The following is a 15,534-nucleotide window of genomic DNA, read 5'->3' on the forward strand; positions in this document are numbered from 1 at the left end:
CCAGAAGTATTGATTTGTTATGGGAACCTGGAGGACTTTGTGACTCGACAGATATAACGTGCATCAGGCACCATTTACTACAAAAGGAGTCTTCGGCCAGCCGGGAATCAAACTCACGAACTCTTGGACATGAGCCCAGTGTCAACCTTATTAATTGTAAAAATTAAATTATCCAGTATAATATTATTACCTTGAGCACACCAATTTTCGGGCCAACACAAGGTAACTAACAAATCAAACGTGCTTTATTACTGCAGTAAGAACGGACCATAAAATATCCCTCTATTTATACTTCAAACCTCTACTTTCACTTCTATTTTCATATTTTGTAATCTGGCAATTTTATTACGAAAATATTTTAAATCATTCTTGGAAGATTCCGGAACGTGTAAGTTCAATTTAATTTAACTCTTGCTTTATAGATTACATTTTGGGCTTTGTCGTGTGTTTTTCTTTCTTCATTTTCTGTGTTTTGTTTGGTGTGTTTTATTTCGTTTCAATTTTTTTGGATGCTCCTCACTCCATTATATTGATATCACTTTGGCTTAATTAATACAATATTAGAAAGCACTCCTTTTTGTGGATATAGTCGTGTGAGCTGATGACGAGGTTATATCTTTTCATTATTCTATTTTCCTGCTTTATAATTTTTTTTTTAAATCAAAAACATTTTTTTTTTTAAATATTTTTAGATTTATCTTGTCTTGATTCTTATACTAATTTTGATTTCGATAGTTATTACATTTATAGTATCTTCATAATATTTTTTTTTTGAATAAAAAACACTTTTTTTAATACTTTTAAATTTATTTTGTTTTGATTCTTATGCTAGTTTCGATTTTGATCGTTTTTCTTCTTATCTTTTAATTAATATTTTCCATATTTTCTCCATGTTCTTAATATATATATATATGGATAGTCGGAACCAGATAATTTGTCCTTTAAATAGTAAAAGTGTGGCTTATTCAGAATATACTATTTATATCCAGTTTGCTATAGTTTTTAAAGTTTGTACTACAGATCACCCTACACATTATAGTCATCTGAATTATGAATTTGTTAAAATTTGTTAAATCAACCTAGGGGTAGTCCAGGCATGATGGGACAATGTTCTACTTNAACACTGACATATATATATATATATATATATATGGATAGTCGAAACCAGATAATTTGTCCTTTAAATAGTAAAAGTGTGGCTTATTCAGAATATACTATTTATATCCAGTTTGCTATAATTTTTAAAGTTTGTACTACAGATCACCCTACACATTATAGTCATCTGAATTATGAATTTGTTAAATCAACCTAGGGGTAGCCCAGGCAAGATGGGACAATGCTCTATTTTTGTTTATGTTAAGTTATTATTATTGAACTTTATTATTTATTTATTTTCTGTATGAGATATGTAAGAGCAATGTTCCCACTATATGTTTTCAATATAAAAGATATAAAATTGCTCTAGTTTACTGTTTTTTAAACCAAGTTTCCTTAAGCGGTTCATCTTGCCCGGGCTTCCCCTATGTCAAATAATGAATACCATCCAATTTGTAGAAACAATTTTTATTATTAAAGATTCTAAGGAACAACTTTTGTATACTAGTAGAATAATAGAATATTACATTTTAATACACTAGTCGAAACTGCATTCACAAAAAGAAAATCATCGGTTGCCACTTTCTTTGATATTAGAATTTATTAGATTTCAAGCCTCACTTAGCAAAGTGCGAATTTAAAAACATAAACAAATAAATAAATAACATAAAATATGAATCGTAACAATAAATAATTCTTTAAAAAGAATATTAATCAAAGTTTAAAAGAAATTCCTCCTGGAAATTATTTCGCAAATTTATTCAAAAAATATAAAATATACGGAAAAATCACATAAAAGGACAAAAGCAGTCTGATCTTTCTGATGCAAATTATACAATTCGCACCACTTTATTTCTATTTATCTTACACATTATAACAATCAGACGACGTAGAACTTTTCACATGCCACACAAACTGGTCCGTTTGTCAATGTGTAACATGCGCATAAAATTAATTTTTTGCTTACTGTCAATCTCTTTTTGGGAATCAGGATTGACAAAATGTAATTTTGTTATTCTTATTTGCGTGCCTGTTTTGTCCCTTTCAAAATGGAAAATTATTCCTTTTCAAAGTAATATTTCATTTTGGAAAACAAAAAATTCGATTTTTTTTCTCTTCCTTTAATGAGTCGTCTGTTTGTAATAATGACAAGAAAGTTAAACGAATCATTTCAGCATCTAGACAGAAGATCGATGTCGATTTCAGCATCTAGACAGAAGATCGATGCCGATTTCAGCATCTAGACAGAAGATCGATGTCGATTTCAGCAACTAGACAGAAGATCGATGTCGATTTCAGCATCTAGATAGAAGATCGATGTCGATTTCAGCATCCAGACAGAAGATCGATGTCGACAGCAAGCTTTTTCAAAGCTTCTGAGAGAAATTTTAACGAATAGCTGTTTAAAAAACTGATTAAAAAAATTAAAGCAAAAATAATTATGGATGGCTTCTTTTGAAGAAGTAATATTATTGATCAATTGGCTATCTATGAAATGAGCTGTTTTAAAATGAAAAAGGGAATAAACAAGTTTCGATAAACGGATGAGATTTTTTTTATTTTTTATATTTTATAACCGTCGTTGAACAAAAGACACAATTTTTGGCGTTACGACTTCTAATGTTCAACTCCGTAGCCTTGTAATTTTGAACCCAATCCAGAAGACGAGGGAACTCCTGCATCAAGCATTGGGAGAAATATTGCTTTCGTGGAGGACTTTTTGATGGAACTAACCCGCATTTGCGCTGCATGGAGAGGAAGACCAGGAGAATCTCGAAAGGTTAGCCTTAAACTGGTGAGATTTTATTTTATTTTTATTTTATAACCGTCGTTGAACAGCCGACCCAATTTCATGGGTTTACGACTACTAATGTTCAACTCCGTAGCCTTGTAATTTTGAACCAATCCAGAAGACAAGGAAACTCCTGGATCAGTACCCCCAGAGGTATTGATTTGTTGTGGGAACATGGAGGACTTTGAGACTCGACAGATTTAACGTGCATCAGTCACCATTTACTACACGGGGAGTCTTCGGCCGGCGAGGATCGAACCCACGACCTCTTGGATATGGGCCCAGCACCCTACTGACCAGGCTATCCCGGCGCACAAAAAACTGGTGAGATTGTAACGTTTGACTGTTACTTATAACAACCCATCTTAAGAAGCAGTTCCAAAAATATAACTCCCCAATTTCAAAGATCACACTTCGCCTGATAATGATAGTACGATTGAGTACCGTTTGAGGCATCTTTGGTGGTCATGGAAAAATGTTCTATTTCAGGTGGTGAAAATAAACGAATGGATACGACATCAGCTTCTGACTCTCACCGACCACAGTGCTGAGGTAAAATATCCTCAGTTTTAGACAGATTAGAATCCCCTTGTCTAACTACTGGGAGGTTAATGAGGTTATCCTCTCCAGGTAACGCAAATGCGAATTAATTCCATCATGAAGGCTAGTTTGTGCCATTGGTAGTCGTAAAAATTGGCAATCTACAATTTTGCTTAATTATAATAAAGTTTTTGTTTAAGTTTATATTTCCTTCCAAACATCCATATTTCAAACATTCAATCAAGAAATATAAAGTCATTTGGCCGATCATGATAGAAATAGGTATTACGTGTTGGTATGTTTAGTGTTAAATTATCATTGAGTCAACTTTGGAAACTTCATACGAAATTTGCTAATTAAATTTCATTATTGTGCCTAATTATTTTTTTCTTTATGTTGTTATATTATTATTTTTTTGCGTAAACTTTTAATATGCATAAAAATATCAAAGGATCTTTCTGCTGTAGCACCGAGGAAGGGGATAATTTACTTTGAGCGTCCTTTCTCGCCAGCAACGTGACTTTTTCTATCTAGATGCTGACAGCCTTAATATTCCCAGGATAATGATTATTAACTGTTTTTGAAATATGGTGATTTTTTGAGTTTCGTATCTTATAGTTCATTTAAAAAAATCCCTCATAAAATTAAAAAGTGTCGCACATTTTCAACTCGTTGTACAGTGGGCCAGCATCCAAGATTTCTTGGCCAAAATTAGTATTTCGATAAAATTTGTTTCAAAATTTGGGTTTTTTTTATGTACAGGTAAATTGAATTCATAGTTGAAATTTAGAAATACACTAAAAATACCCCACCCCAAAAAAATGGCAGCTGAAATAGAGCGAGCAAGAATAAAAAAAATATATATAGTACGTTTAAATAATTAAATATAGCAATGAAAATATATTAATTTTCGTCATTTTATATTAAAAATGAAAAGCAAATCATATTTCCAAAGTAATATTACAAAATAACGCGAAAACAGAAAGGAAAAAAAACATAATTTTTGTTTTTCGGTATATTTAGTCCACCTTTGCAATACGGGCAAAATGGGGCAGGTTTGTTCGAAAGAAGAAACATCAAAGAAGACGACCAAAAAAAAAGTTTAGCTAATTACCTCTTGGAACTAAGTTTCGAAAGTGATTCAAACATTGTAAAATGTCAAATTCTAAGATATAAACTATACGTTTGTCAAGAGTATTCACTAATCCAACAAACTGAAAAATTGTACTATCATTTCAGACTAATTACTCTGATAAAAATGCAACAGTAAAGTGAAATTCCTATATGTATTTCTGAAATAAAAATTTAAAAGTTATATTTAAAAAAAAAAATTTTTTTTACATATTTTTCATTACATTGCACTTTCGTCGGTCCAAAAAGTAAATTATAATGTTTGGAATGATGATGAATACTTAATGTGGGCTATATTAACCTACACATATCTTAGTTGAAAATTTACTTTTTGACTTTTGCCCAAAGATCATGGTATTCTGGCCCACAGTGAAGTGACACGACCTTTTCTATCTAGATGCTGACAACCTAAATGTTTCCCCAGATAATGATTATTAATTTGTTTTTTTGAAATAGGATGATTTTTTGAGTTTCTTCTCTTACAGTTCATTTAAAAAAAATTCCTCATAAAATGACAGTTTTAACTCATTGTAGCCATGAAGGAAATATTCAGACTGAAAGAAGTCAAATGAGAAGCTGTGCTTACAAAGAAAAGGAATGCTGAGACATTCAATGTCGGTCAAACAAATGAACCTTTACTCAGACAAGCTGATACGTGTCTTTACATTCTTGGCCCTTCCCGAAAAACAATTCTTCGTTTGTTCTAGACATTGCTGGATCGAGCTCACTTTCCTTCACTACAACAGCACGATTCACGAGAGAGTCACTTCCTTTACCTTTAATTTAATAATCTCATAGAGGGTGGTTCAGACACGGGGGTCTGAGGGTTTGAAAATATGTATAAAAGAACCACTTCAGAATCGTGTGGAGGTATATTTCTGTACACAGTGGAAGAAAAGAGTTCTTCTTAAGTAACCGGGAGTGAAAACACCAATAACTGCATTCGAAGTAGGACACCCCCTCACCTGTAAGGGGTGTGACTTGTTGAGCTGTCCTTGTCGCTGTCCTTCTTTGCATTATAAAAGTAGGGCATGTACCGGTGCAGGTGTCCATAGGCGGTGTCCGTCGAACTGGGGGAGAGTGTGGGTCTGAGCACCCCGCACGATTGAGCCGCCGTCGCAGCGTTCGCGGCACACAAGAGTCCCAGGTGCTGACTCAGACCGGCTGGGCCCCACTGAGCCCACATGGCCCGCTGTGCTGGGTTCATGGCATACATGGCCGGCAGGTTGGCCAGCATGCCGTAGGTGTCGGTGAAGGAAGGCAGAGCACCGGCCGGTTTCCAGGGAAGGAGGGGTGCCCTCAGTCCGAGAAGGTTCTCCCTCGCTAGAGCTGCCTGGAGATCTTCTCTGTCCGGGTGTTCCAGCAATGCTCGAAACGGAGAGTGGAGGTAGGAGGGGTCTCCTATCAGAGCTTCCATTGTGTCCCTAAGGAAGGAAATCATGATCATCATCAATCAGGGAAGAGAGAACAGAAAGGGGAAGCTTTTACAAAGAACAATAAAATGTGCGTTAAATTCGAAGCAGAGCTATGATTTTAAACAATTTATGTTCTACCTTTTTGTACTTTAGAATAGGTTCTTTGTTATTGACGTATGCCTGTTTAGGCAGAGTGAGTGCGATTGTTCTTGTTTTCCAGTGGCGCCATCTATGGCCAAGAATTCGACTTTTGCCACACCATACGTCGCACCCGTTTATAGGGCGGACCCATTCATACTTTCATCCACAGATCGTAATTTTGACCTGAATCAGACGACGATCCATCTCCAATCCAGTACCCCCAGAGGTATTGATTTGTTATGGGAACATGGAGGACTCTGCGACTCGACGGATTTAACGTGGTCGCCATTTACTACTACACGGTGAGTCGTCGGCCGGCGGGGTTCGAACCCACGAACTCACGGACATGGGCCTATCGCCCTACTGACCAGGCTATCTCGCCCCTTTTCTTCTTTTTAACATTATTTAAATCATGCTAGAAGCCCAGCGATGATTATTCTGTACCCGAAAATATGAGGGCTTTTACAGAAACTGGAGCCCAAAATACTCTACAATGTTGTTGTTGTTGTTAATTTACGTCGCACTAGAGCTGCACAATGGGCTATTGGCGACGGTCTGGGTAACATCCCTGAGGATGATCCGAAGACATGCCATCACAATTTCGATCCTCTGCCGAGGGAAGGGCACCTCCGCTTCGGTAGCCCGACGACCTAGTCGAGCACTTTACGGTAGATCAGTTTAACGAGGACCCATACCGCACACCCTCGGTCCCTACGCAGACTGATCCAAGTGGTCACCCACCCTCACACTGACCGCAGCCAGTGATTCTTCACTTCGGTGATCTGCTGGGAACCGTGTCTTAACGATCAGTCCACTGCGGGACTTATATACTAGGGCAGCCCGACGACTGTAGCCCGACGACCTGCACGCGAACTTTAGCACTTTACGGTAGAAGAGTTTAGCGAGCACCCATACCGCACACCCTCGGTCTCTACGCAGACTGATCCAAGTGGTCACCCATAAGCACACTGACCACAGCCAGGGATGCTTGACTTCGGTGATCTGCTGGGAACCATGTCTTAACGATCACTGCGGATCTCTTTTAGTGGAAGAAAAATTTGAGTCTAATATTCTTCTTTTATAAAATTTATATAAATTTAGCAAATGTTTGGTGGGGTGGTATAAGGTATAAAATGACTAGCATGTTTTAAAATTGTTCCGTTGTTAGGAGAACACGTTTCAAAATTAAATGTTAATCGTCTTCCCAATAAATATTGCTTTATTTTACTTAGTATAGTCTCATTAGAGCGGAAATCAAATTCTATAAATGAATAATTTTTTTTAAATTTCGAGAAAAATTTATATAAATATTCGAGACCATTTAGAGTTTGTTTAAGGTTTTGTCATTAAAGAATTTCTTTTGGTTTCCCGCCGCCATAAGCATATCGCTCATGGGCTGCAATAGCTCAGGTTTTGAGATAAGTGGGTTTCATTGCCAAGGTAAATGCATAAGAAATGCTTTACTTTGCTTAAACGAAGTTGAATTATGAGTTGTGCTAGTAATGCTGCTAAAAAAATTTCATATTTACACCTGTTCTTAGTCCAAAACGCGTGTTTTTTGAGTTGTGCCACTATTGCAGCCCATGAGCGATATTATAATTTTTTTAAGTTTGTATTTTAAAGGAAAACTATAAACTCTTCAATGTTTAAATTGCTCTCTACCCAAATCGTGGATTAATTCATTATCTTAGCGAAATATTTTACATCTTCTAACTTCTACAATTATATAGGATTTGATAAAAAGAGGATGTGCACATTTGAGAATATTTGATTAAAAAACTTTACATTTGCAACGCAAAATGGTGGGGATATTTTCCTCACACCATTTACAGTTTTCGAGACATTTATGCATATATTTTCATTTATGGTCTTTCTGCCATCTAATATGGGTAGAAATTTACGCTTGGATGGATTTTAAATTTATTTACAGTTGCGGTATTAAATTTAATAACTCATAATATTATAAAACCTCTGCATTATTAAATAATGTCCTCATATTTCACCAGTTGTTGCGGTTGAATTACCTGTCAAATTCTGTTAACCTTGAGGAATCTCTAAAACCTTTGGCAAAAGGGTTGCTATCTATCTTCAGCTTCGTTATCTGAAATAGGAAAACAATCATTTTAAATTTTCGCCACACACCAAATCATTTAATAGATAATCATGTAAAGTATAATTTGAGACTATGAAATGATTTTATTTGATAACCGTCGTTGAGCAGTCAACCTAAATTTGAGTTTACGACTCAGTAGCCTTGTCATTTTGAACCCATGATAGGAGACAAGGGAACTCCAGTAGAGGTACTGATTTGTTATGAGAACTTGGAGAACTTTGTGACCCCAACCGTTTTAACGTGCACCATTTAATAGGCGGGGATTCTCCGGCTGGCTGGATTCGAGCTCCCGTTCTCACGAGCACAAGTCCAACCCTCTACCAACCAGGCTATCTGGACCCAGAACTCATGATTTTTTTTTCCTTTTATGTAACCGTCGTTGAACAGCCGATCCAATTTTTGGATTTATGACAACTAATGTTCAATTCCGTAGTCTTGTCATTTTGAACCCAATACAGAAGACAAGGGAACTCCTGGATTGAGAATTAGGAAAACTTTGCCTTCGTGGAGGACTTTTTGATGGAGCTAACCCGCATTTGCGTTACGTGGCGAGGAAGACCACGAGAACCTCCCACGGTTGGCCTGACTGCAAGGGGACTCTCACCCATGATCCGTCAACCACTGAGGAAATTTCACGTCAGCACTGTGGTCGGTGCAAGCCGGATGCGGAATTCGTATCGACTCTGATTCGAACCCGGTTCGCCTCATTGGAAGGCGAACGCTCTATCCCCTGAGCCATCGCGGCTCATAGAACTCATGATTGCAGCATGTACGCCTTATTTTTTTTTTTTATTGAAACTAAACTTAACTGGTTATCGCGCATTCTGTTTTTTTGAGCGACGCGCGTGAGATATCTTTACAGCATTGTAATTTTCAAAATGCCACGCTTTATTGCTTGTCATATTTATTTTCATAAGTTTAAAACTCGATTTCAACTGGTTTTTGCTTCGTTTTAGCCCCGTTTTAATGAAATTTATTTCTTTGTCACAAAAGTTTTTCAAAAATGAGATGAAATCAGTTCTTCCTAAATTAATGACAGCATGAATTACTTAATTTGTTTATTCAATTTAATATTTTGAAAGGAAGAAATTCTTTCAGCGTTTCAAAACTTATTTACTATATATTTTACGATATTTTGAATTTTAAGTGATTACTCCTGTTGAAAGAGAATCTACCCCGAAGGGTTTCCTCCCCCCCCCTCGATAAACATATAATTCTATAAAAGCAGACTACTACTACTATCGAAATCGAAATATAGCAGACTGTGTTCAATAATGTTTCAAAATATAGCATTTAAATTCTATTTCAAGACCAAGTAATCGGCTGTAACTGTTTTCATTCGGTTTTTCTTTTTACTTCTTGGCTTTTCAAAAACTTCGTAGTATAGCTTACGGGAAGAAAAAGTCAATAAATAAGAAAGAAACTATTAAAGTTCCTAAAAAAAAAAATAGAATGTCACACACGAAACAAGTCTTAGCTATCAAAAAATGTAAAATTGTGCTCTAAACATTATGTAAAAATTATAATTTGAATGTTAAAACATTTTTTTCAAATGCAGAAACAAGCATATGGACAAAAGAAAAATCACTCTGCATTAAAGAAACGGATAATGCCACCGTCTCTCTTGTTTTGCACATTCAAAAACATCTCGCTTTTAAACTTAAAAACTTAAATAACGAAAATGCGTAAAAACATGGACATAGTGTGCGACGAAAAAAAAATAAATTAGCAATTGAATATTATTTCGAGAATTATTAGCTGTTAAAACAGTAAAATATGCTATGCGACTCGACCTACAGCTCGCTGACATGCAGCTACAGAACTAAAATTTGACACGCTAAAAAAACTATTTTCATTTAGGAACTTTCTGCGTGCTTTTTTTTTCTTCGAAATTCCCGTTTGTTTGGAAATTATAGCAACTTTAAGTCTTTGTTTCGCGAAAAAAAAATTTTCAAAATAATATTTCTTTTTTGAGGTCTTTATTTTATAAGCTTGCCTAATGAAAAGGAATTAATTATAGAGTGAGAGATTAGATGAGCTCTTTAGATTCAATAGCTCCTGAGGACTAATTTTGACTTCTTTTTTTTATGTCGAAGCAACCTTCTTCAACAGCTTTCGTGTCACATGATTCACTCACTCTTTAATTGTTCTTTTTGATCCCAACTTATCGTTCCTTCAATTTGGTTTCGGAGCGGATGCATCCCTCTAGCATAGTCTCTTAGAGATGTGGGGTGAATTGTTATCATGTCAACTTTCATCCATGAAAATGTACTCCACCATAGAATCGATTTAACATGCCTTATATACCAGTGAATTGCAATTGTATTCTTGCAGTGGTAGACACACTACAGTACTCCCCCACCAAAATTTCATCTGCGATAGAATTCGACGAACTTTAAACCACTAGTTGATTATGTTTGTGACTCCACTAGTTGCTGTTTTGTGAGAAGCCGGGAGAGCTGTGTTAAAATCACAGCACTTTTGAGTGCTTGTCGTGAGAGCTGTATTAAGTTCACGATCGCTCCTGCGTTGCTATTAGCAATCGAGTGCGTACAGGCTGACGTTGCGTGTGATAGAGACTGAGCAGCAACAGCGCGAGGAGGTGGATAAAGTCACAAGTAGCAAGTCAACTGTTCAATGTGGACCATGCATCGAGGTAGGCGTGGTCAAATCGAAGTGGGAGTTTCTGTTAAGGTAGGCGGGTTTACATCACGTTCGAAGGTCACCCATGAGGGGTACCTCAACATAGGTGAAGATTGACATGTGACTCTTACCACAAAGACATTGAAGGTTTAGTTACAGAATTTGGGAGACATTTACGAAAAAGATTTGATGTAAATGAATTGTATTTACCAACTGATTCTGGTAGGCTGTAACAGCTGTGAATACGGTTTCGGGGAAGACGTATGTTCTGCATTCTTCTGTCTCGAGATCTGTGATGACACTTGACCCACCCTGCTTCCTTCTGACCAAGTGAATCCTAGGCTGATACTTGTGCATGGAATTCAAGACAATCTGAAAAGGGAAGGGATTCATTGTTATGAAGAGAGAGATTCATTGTTCTGAGGAGCGAGATTCATTATTATGAAGGGGAAAAGACATTCATGGTTATGAAAGAGAGATTCATTGCTATGAAGGGAAAAAAAAACATTCATTGTTATGAAGAGAGAGAGAGATTCATTGTTATGAAGGGAAAAAAACATTCATTGTTATGAAGAGAGAGAGATTCATTGTTATGAAGGGAAAAAAAACATTCATTGTTATGAAGAGAGAGAGATTCATTGCTATGAAGGAAAAAAAACATTCATTGTTATGAAGAGAGAGAGATTCATTGTTATGAAGGGAAAAAACATTCATTGTTATAAAGAGAGAGATTCATTGTTATGAGCGAAAAACATTCATTGTTAGGAAGAGAGAGATTCATTGTTATGAAGGGAAAAAAACATTCATGGTTATGATCTTCTAATGTATAATAATAATTTTTTTTTTCAATGATGTAAATAATTTCTGAAAAGTCATCCGTATTGAAATTGTGTAATTAAAATTCAAACTTTTTAATTTGAATTATCCATTATTAGGGATTTTTTTCGTGGCATGAAGAGATAGCTTTTCTTCTAACTTTATTCTAGATAAAAACTAAAAAAAATTAACTACGTACAATTTAACGACAGGGCGCCGAAACTCCACGAAGACATTATTTACACTTTCAATTTCAAAAGAGGAGTTTTACCTATTCAAGTAATGAAGTCTACAAATTCCATTTCTTTATTTGGGGATTGACTGCGGAAGATTGATTTAAGATGTTATCCCAATTATTTATTAAAATAAAGGTTAATTCTTCTTCTAAAAAGCATATTTTACTGCGCAGTAATAAATAAAGACTGTATTTCTAGCGAGTTAAAGATTATTTATACGAGAAATGATACTTTAATTATCTAAAAGCGATCAATAAAAAGGAAGGGCTAATCTATAAATGAAATGTAATTCATTTTAAGTTTTATTTACATGCATAAGCTGCATATACATCGAACCCTTCAAATAAATTAAAAATACAAAGAAAACATAGAGAAAATAGATAATTTTTATTTTTAACTCCGCATTTTTATTAACTTCGTATTTCTTGAAATCTAAACGACTTAGAAAAGCAATTTTTTTAAAAAAAAGTTTTTAGCGTTTTTAAAACTTCAGTGATATTCCAATTCAGGTGATTCTTACTTTTCGTACGCTTGTTAATTTTATTTTATAGTCTTTTATGAATATTTTCAAAGTAATTGCCGATTTCTTTTATGTTACTAAAAATACCACTAGCAATAAACCTGAATTTAGTTAGGGTTTTATAGAAATTTCTGATATATATATATATTTATAAATAATATTTAGTATTATTTAATTATAAATAATATATAAATAATGTTTAATATTATTTAATTTAATTTTACGTCTTTATTATGATTTAGTTTAGCTTTGATTTTATTAATAATGTGACTGTTAGTGTTCAGTTTTTTATAGTTAATACAGCTGATCAGTTCATTAGAAACATAAATTGCAACAAAAAAAAAAAAAAAGATTATACGAAAAATTTATGTAAAAATATTTTTAAAATAATTGCAAAATTATTATTAGCATTATCAATAGTGGTAATACAGAAATTGTTCATTTTTATAAATTTTTTTAATAAAATTAGACTTAACCTTATTTTTAGAAGTAGAAAAATGTGGTCTAAATTTAAAACCTAAAGACATTCATTTAAGGTTATCGTTATCAATATTTAGAAACCCAGTAATAACATCATTATGGAAGGTATAAAAAAAAAGTAGTGATTTTATATTCATCATATTTGCAAAGATAATTTAAACTATCTTTAGCTAAATCCTTATAATAAAAAATAATTAATTTTTTTTTAAATTTTGTGCATATCTAAAATAGGATATGCTACTTAGTTGAGAAGTTAAAACATAGACAAAATTTGGAAAATAATAAAGATTAATGAAAATAAACGAAACAAGTTTATTAAAATAAAACATTCCAAATTTTTTTTAAACTTTATTTATTTGAAACAAAAATTATTAAGGACTCGAGAAACAAAATGAAGAAAAGATGTAATATCTTCATCAGCTCACACGATTATATCCGCAAAAAGGAGTGCTTTCTAATATTGTATCAATATATCCAAATCAATGTATACCAATGCAATAGTGGGAGGAGTACTCAAAAATTGACATTAAGTAAAAAAATTATATACGAAATTATAAAACATATCAAGCAAAAAACAGAAAAATAAAATGTAAGGAAAATCCATTCAAATCCATTCGAATGTATTCAAAAATTGAAAATACGTTTCGATTTTATTTAGTGCTCCTCACACTTATTGTATTGATTATTTTGCTTTGGCTATATTGATAACAATATTAGAAAGCACCCCTATTTGTGGATATAATCGTGTGAGCTAATGAGGAGATTATATATTTTCTTTATTATGGGTCCCTGATTTTTTTTAAATAAATAAAAACAAATTAAATATTTTTCAAAATATTTTATTTTAATGCATTTCATCAATCTTTATTATTTTCCATGTTTTATGAGTTCTATATACTAGTTAATAAAACTTGTTATTTAACGTGACAATGTTAGCCCATTGATACAGAAACGTAAACAAATGCATCCGAGTAAAAACAATAAAGCAGTGATCACCTGATAATTATAATTACTGTTATATAATTATTATAATATTATAGTAATTATTATAATAATAATTACTGATAATTTACACAGAATCGTATGAGTGCGTCTAATAATATATGGCCATCATAATGTATATGAAGGATTGTAACTCACGTGTCCTTGCTTGTCCATCTCGTTGTTGGTGAGCTTGACTTTTTCGAATGAGACGACCTGTTTCCTGAGCTGGTCAGCTGTGAAGGGTGAATCGGGATGGGTGTAGAGACGAGCCGGGGATGGAGGATCGGCCTTTCCGGCCACCAGCCAAGAAGAACGGTGGTAGGCATATCGATATCTCTTCTGGTCGACGGGAACAATATCCATCAGAACAGAATACCTCTGATGTTCCAAGAATTCCACACCAGAGAACGATACTCTGAGTGTGGGGAACATCCGCCTGCAACAGAATGTAAATTATACTCTTTCATACCTTTTTTCTACGACATATTCCAGGGCCGTCTTAATAGCATGCAGGTCCCCCGGGCGCAGACATTTTTTGGGCCCTTATGACATTTTATACCAGTGCTTTCCAACTGGCGGCCCCGGGGGTATTTTAAACAGTATAAAGCAGGGGTTTCCAACTTACATGAGGCCGAGGGCCACAATTAAAAACACAAATCGAATGGCGGGTCGCAACTTTTTCAAAATTTTATGTAGGACTCTTTTATGTTTAAAAGAACATTAAATATTACTTTCAGATTCTTACCAAGTTGTACGAAACAAAAGTATTGAATTGCAAACTAAAATAAGAGGTAGATTTTTAAAAATATTTAATTGCATATTAAGAAAATTCGGGCTACCATAACTTTAATGTGTACCTATGTATTAAATAATTAATGTGCAACAGATATCTTTGTGCTTTTTTTTGTGGCCCGCGAACTGAAATATATTAGTTGTCATTTTCTTGCGGACAATTTTCGTAAAAAAATCTATATGGGTTTAAAATACTTTTCTCGTTAATAAAAACCTAATTTCTTCGTTTCAGTGAAATACCAACGGTGCAAAAAAAAATTATTTCTCAGATTTTTCGCTTCCAAGAAAATATTTACACAAATACGAAAATAATCGTGTATGTTGCTCTTTTTTATTTCATTTTTTGTTTTGTTTTGTATTTTGTGAATATAATTTAGAGGGTGTGTATCAGAAATTTTCACGAAAAAATTCCCCGATTTAACTTTTTGAAACCACTCATTTTGGACGAAAATATTGGCACACACATTTGTAAATTTTAAATTTAAATTGTAAATATCTATTCTCTGGTGGTTGCAGCAGACAAACCTCAATTTTCTCATTGAACGTTTTGTGTGCTACTATGTAAGTTTTAATACCAACCTTTTTAAAGTTTTAAATCTTAACCATTAGATATCTATTGCACATTAATTGTTTAATACATGGGAGCACATTAAAGTTATGGTAGCCCGAATTTTTTAGTATGCATTTAAATATTTTTAAAAATCTACTTCTTACTTTAATTTGTAATCCAATACTTTTGTTTTGTACAACTTGGTAAAAATCGGACAGTAATATTTAATGTTCCTTCAAACATAAAAGAGTCCTACATAAAATTTTCATAAAGAGTTTTCTGTCAT

General features: G+C 34.0%; 1 protein-coding gene across 1 annotated transcript in view; it reads right to left on the bottom strand.

Moving 5' to 3' along the window:
• Positions 1-1,547: 1,547 nt before the first annotated feature.
• Positions 1,548-15,534, bottom strand: part of LOC107456274 (T-box transcription factor TBX20) — a 70,314-nt gene continuing 56,327 nt past the window's right edge. The window contains exons 4-7 of the mRNA XM_043053805.2: positions 14,063-14,342; positions 11,081-11,242; positions 8,139-8,215; positions 1,548-5,982 (exon numbers count right to left, since the gene is read on the bottom strand). Of these exons, the coding sequence (XP_042909739.1) occupies positions 5,520-5,982; positions 8,139-8,215; positions 11,081-11,242; positions 14,063-14,342 (982 nt within the window). The 3' untranslated portion in view covers positions 1,548-5,519. The remainder of the gene's footprint in view (positions 5,983-8,138; positions 8,216-11,080; positions 11,243-14,062; positions 14,343-15,534) is intronic.

This window comes from Parasteatoda tepidariorum, chromosome 10 (genome assembly GCF_043381705.1).
Source record: "Parasteatoda tepidariorum isolate YZ-2023 chromosome 10, CAS_Ptep_4.0, whole genome shotgun sequence".
Lineage (NCBI taxonomy): Eukaryota > Metazoa > Arthropoda > Arachnida > Araneae > Theridiidae > Parasteatoda > Parasteatoda tepidariorum.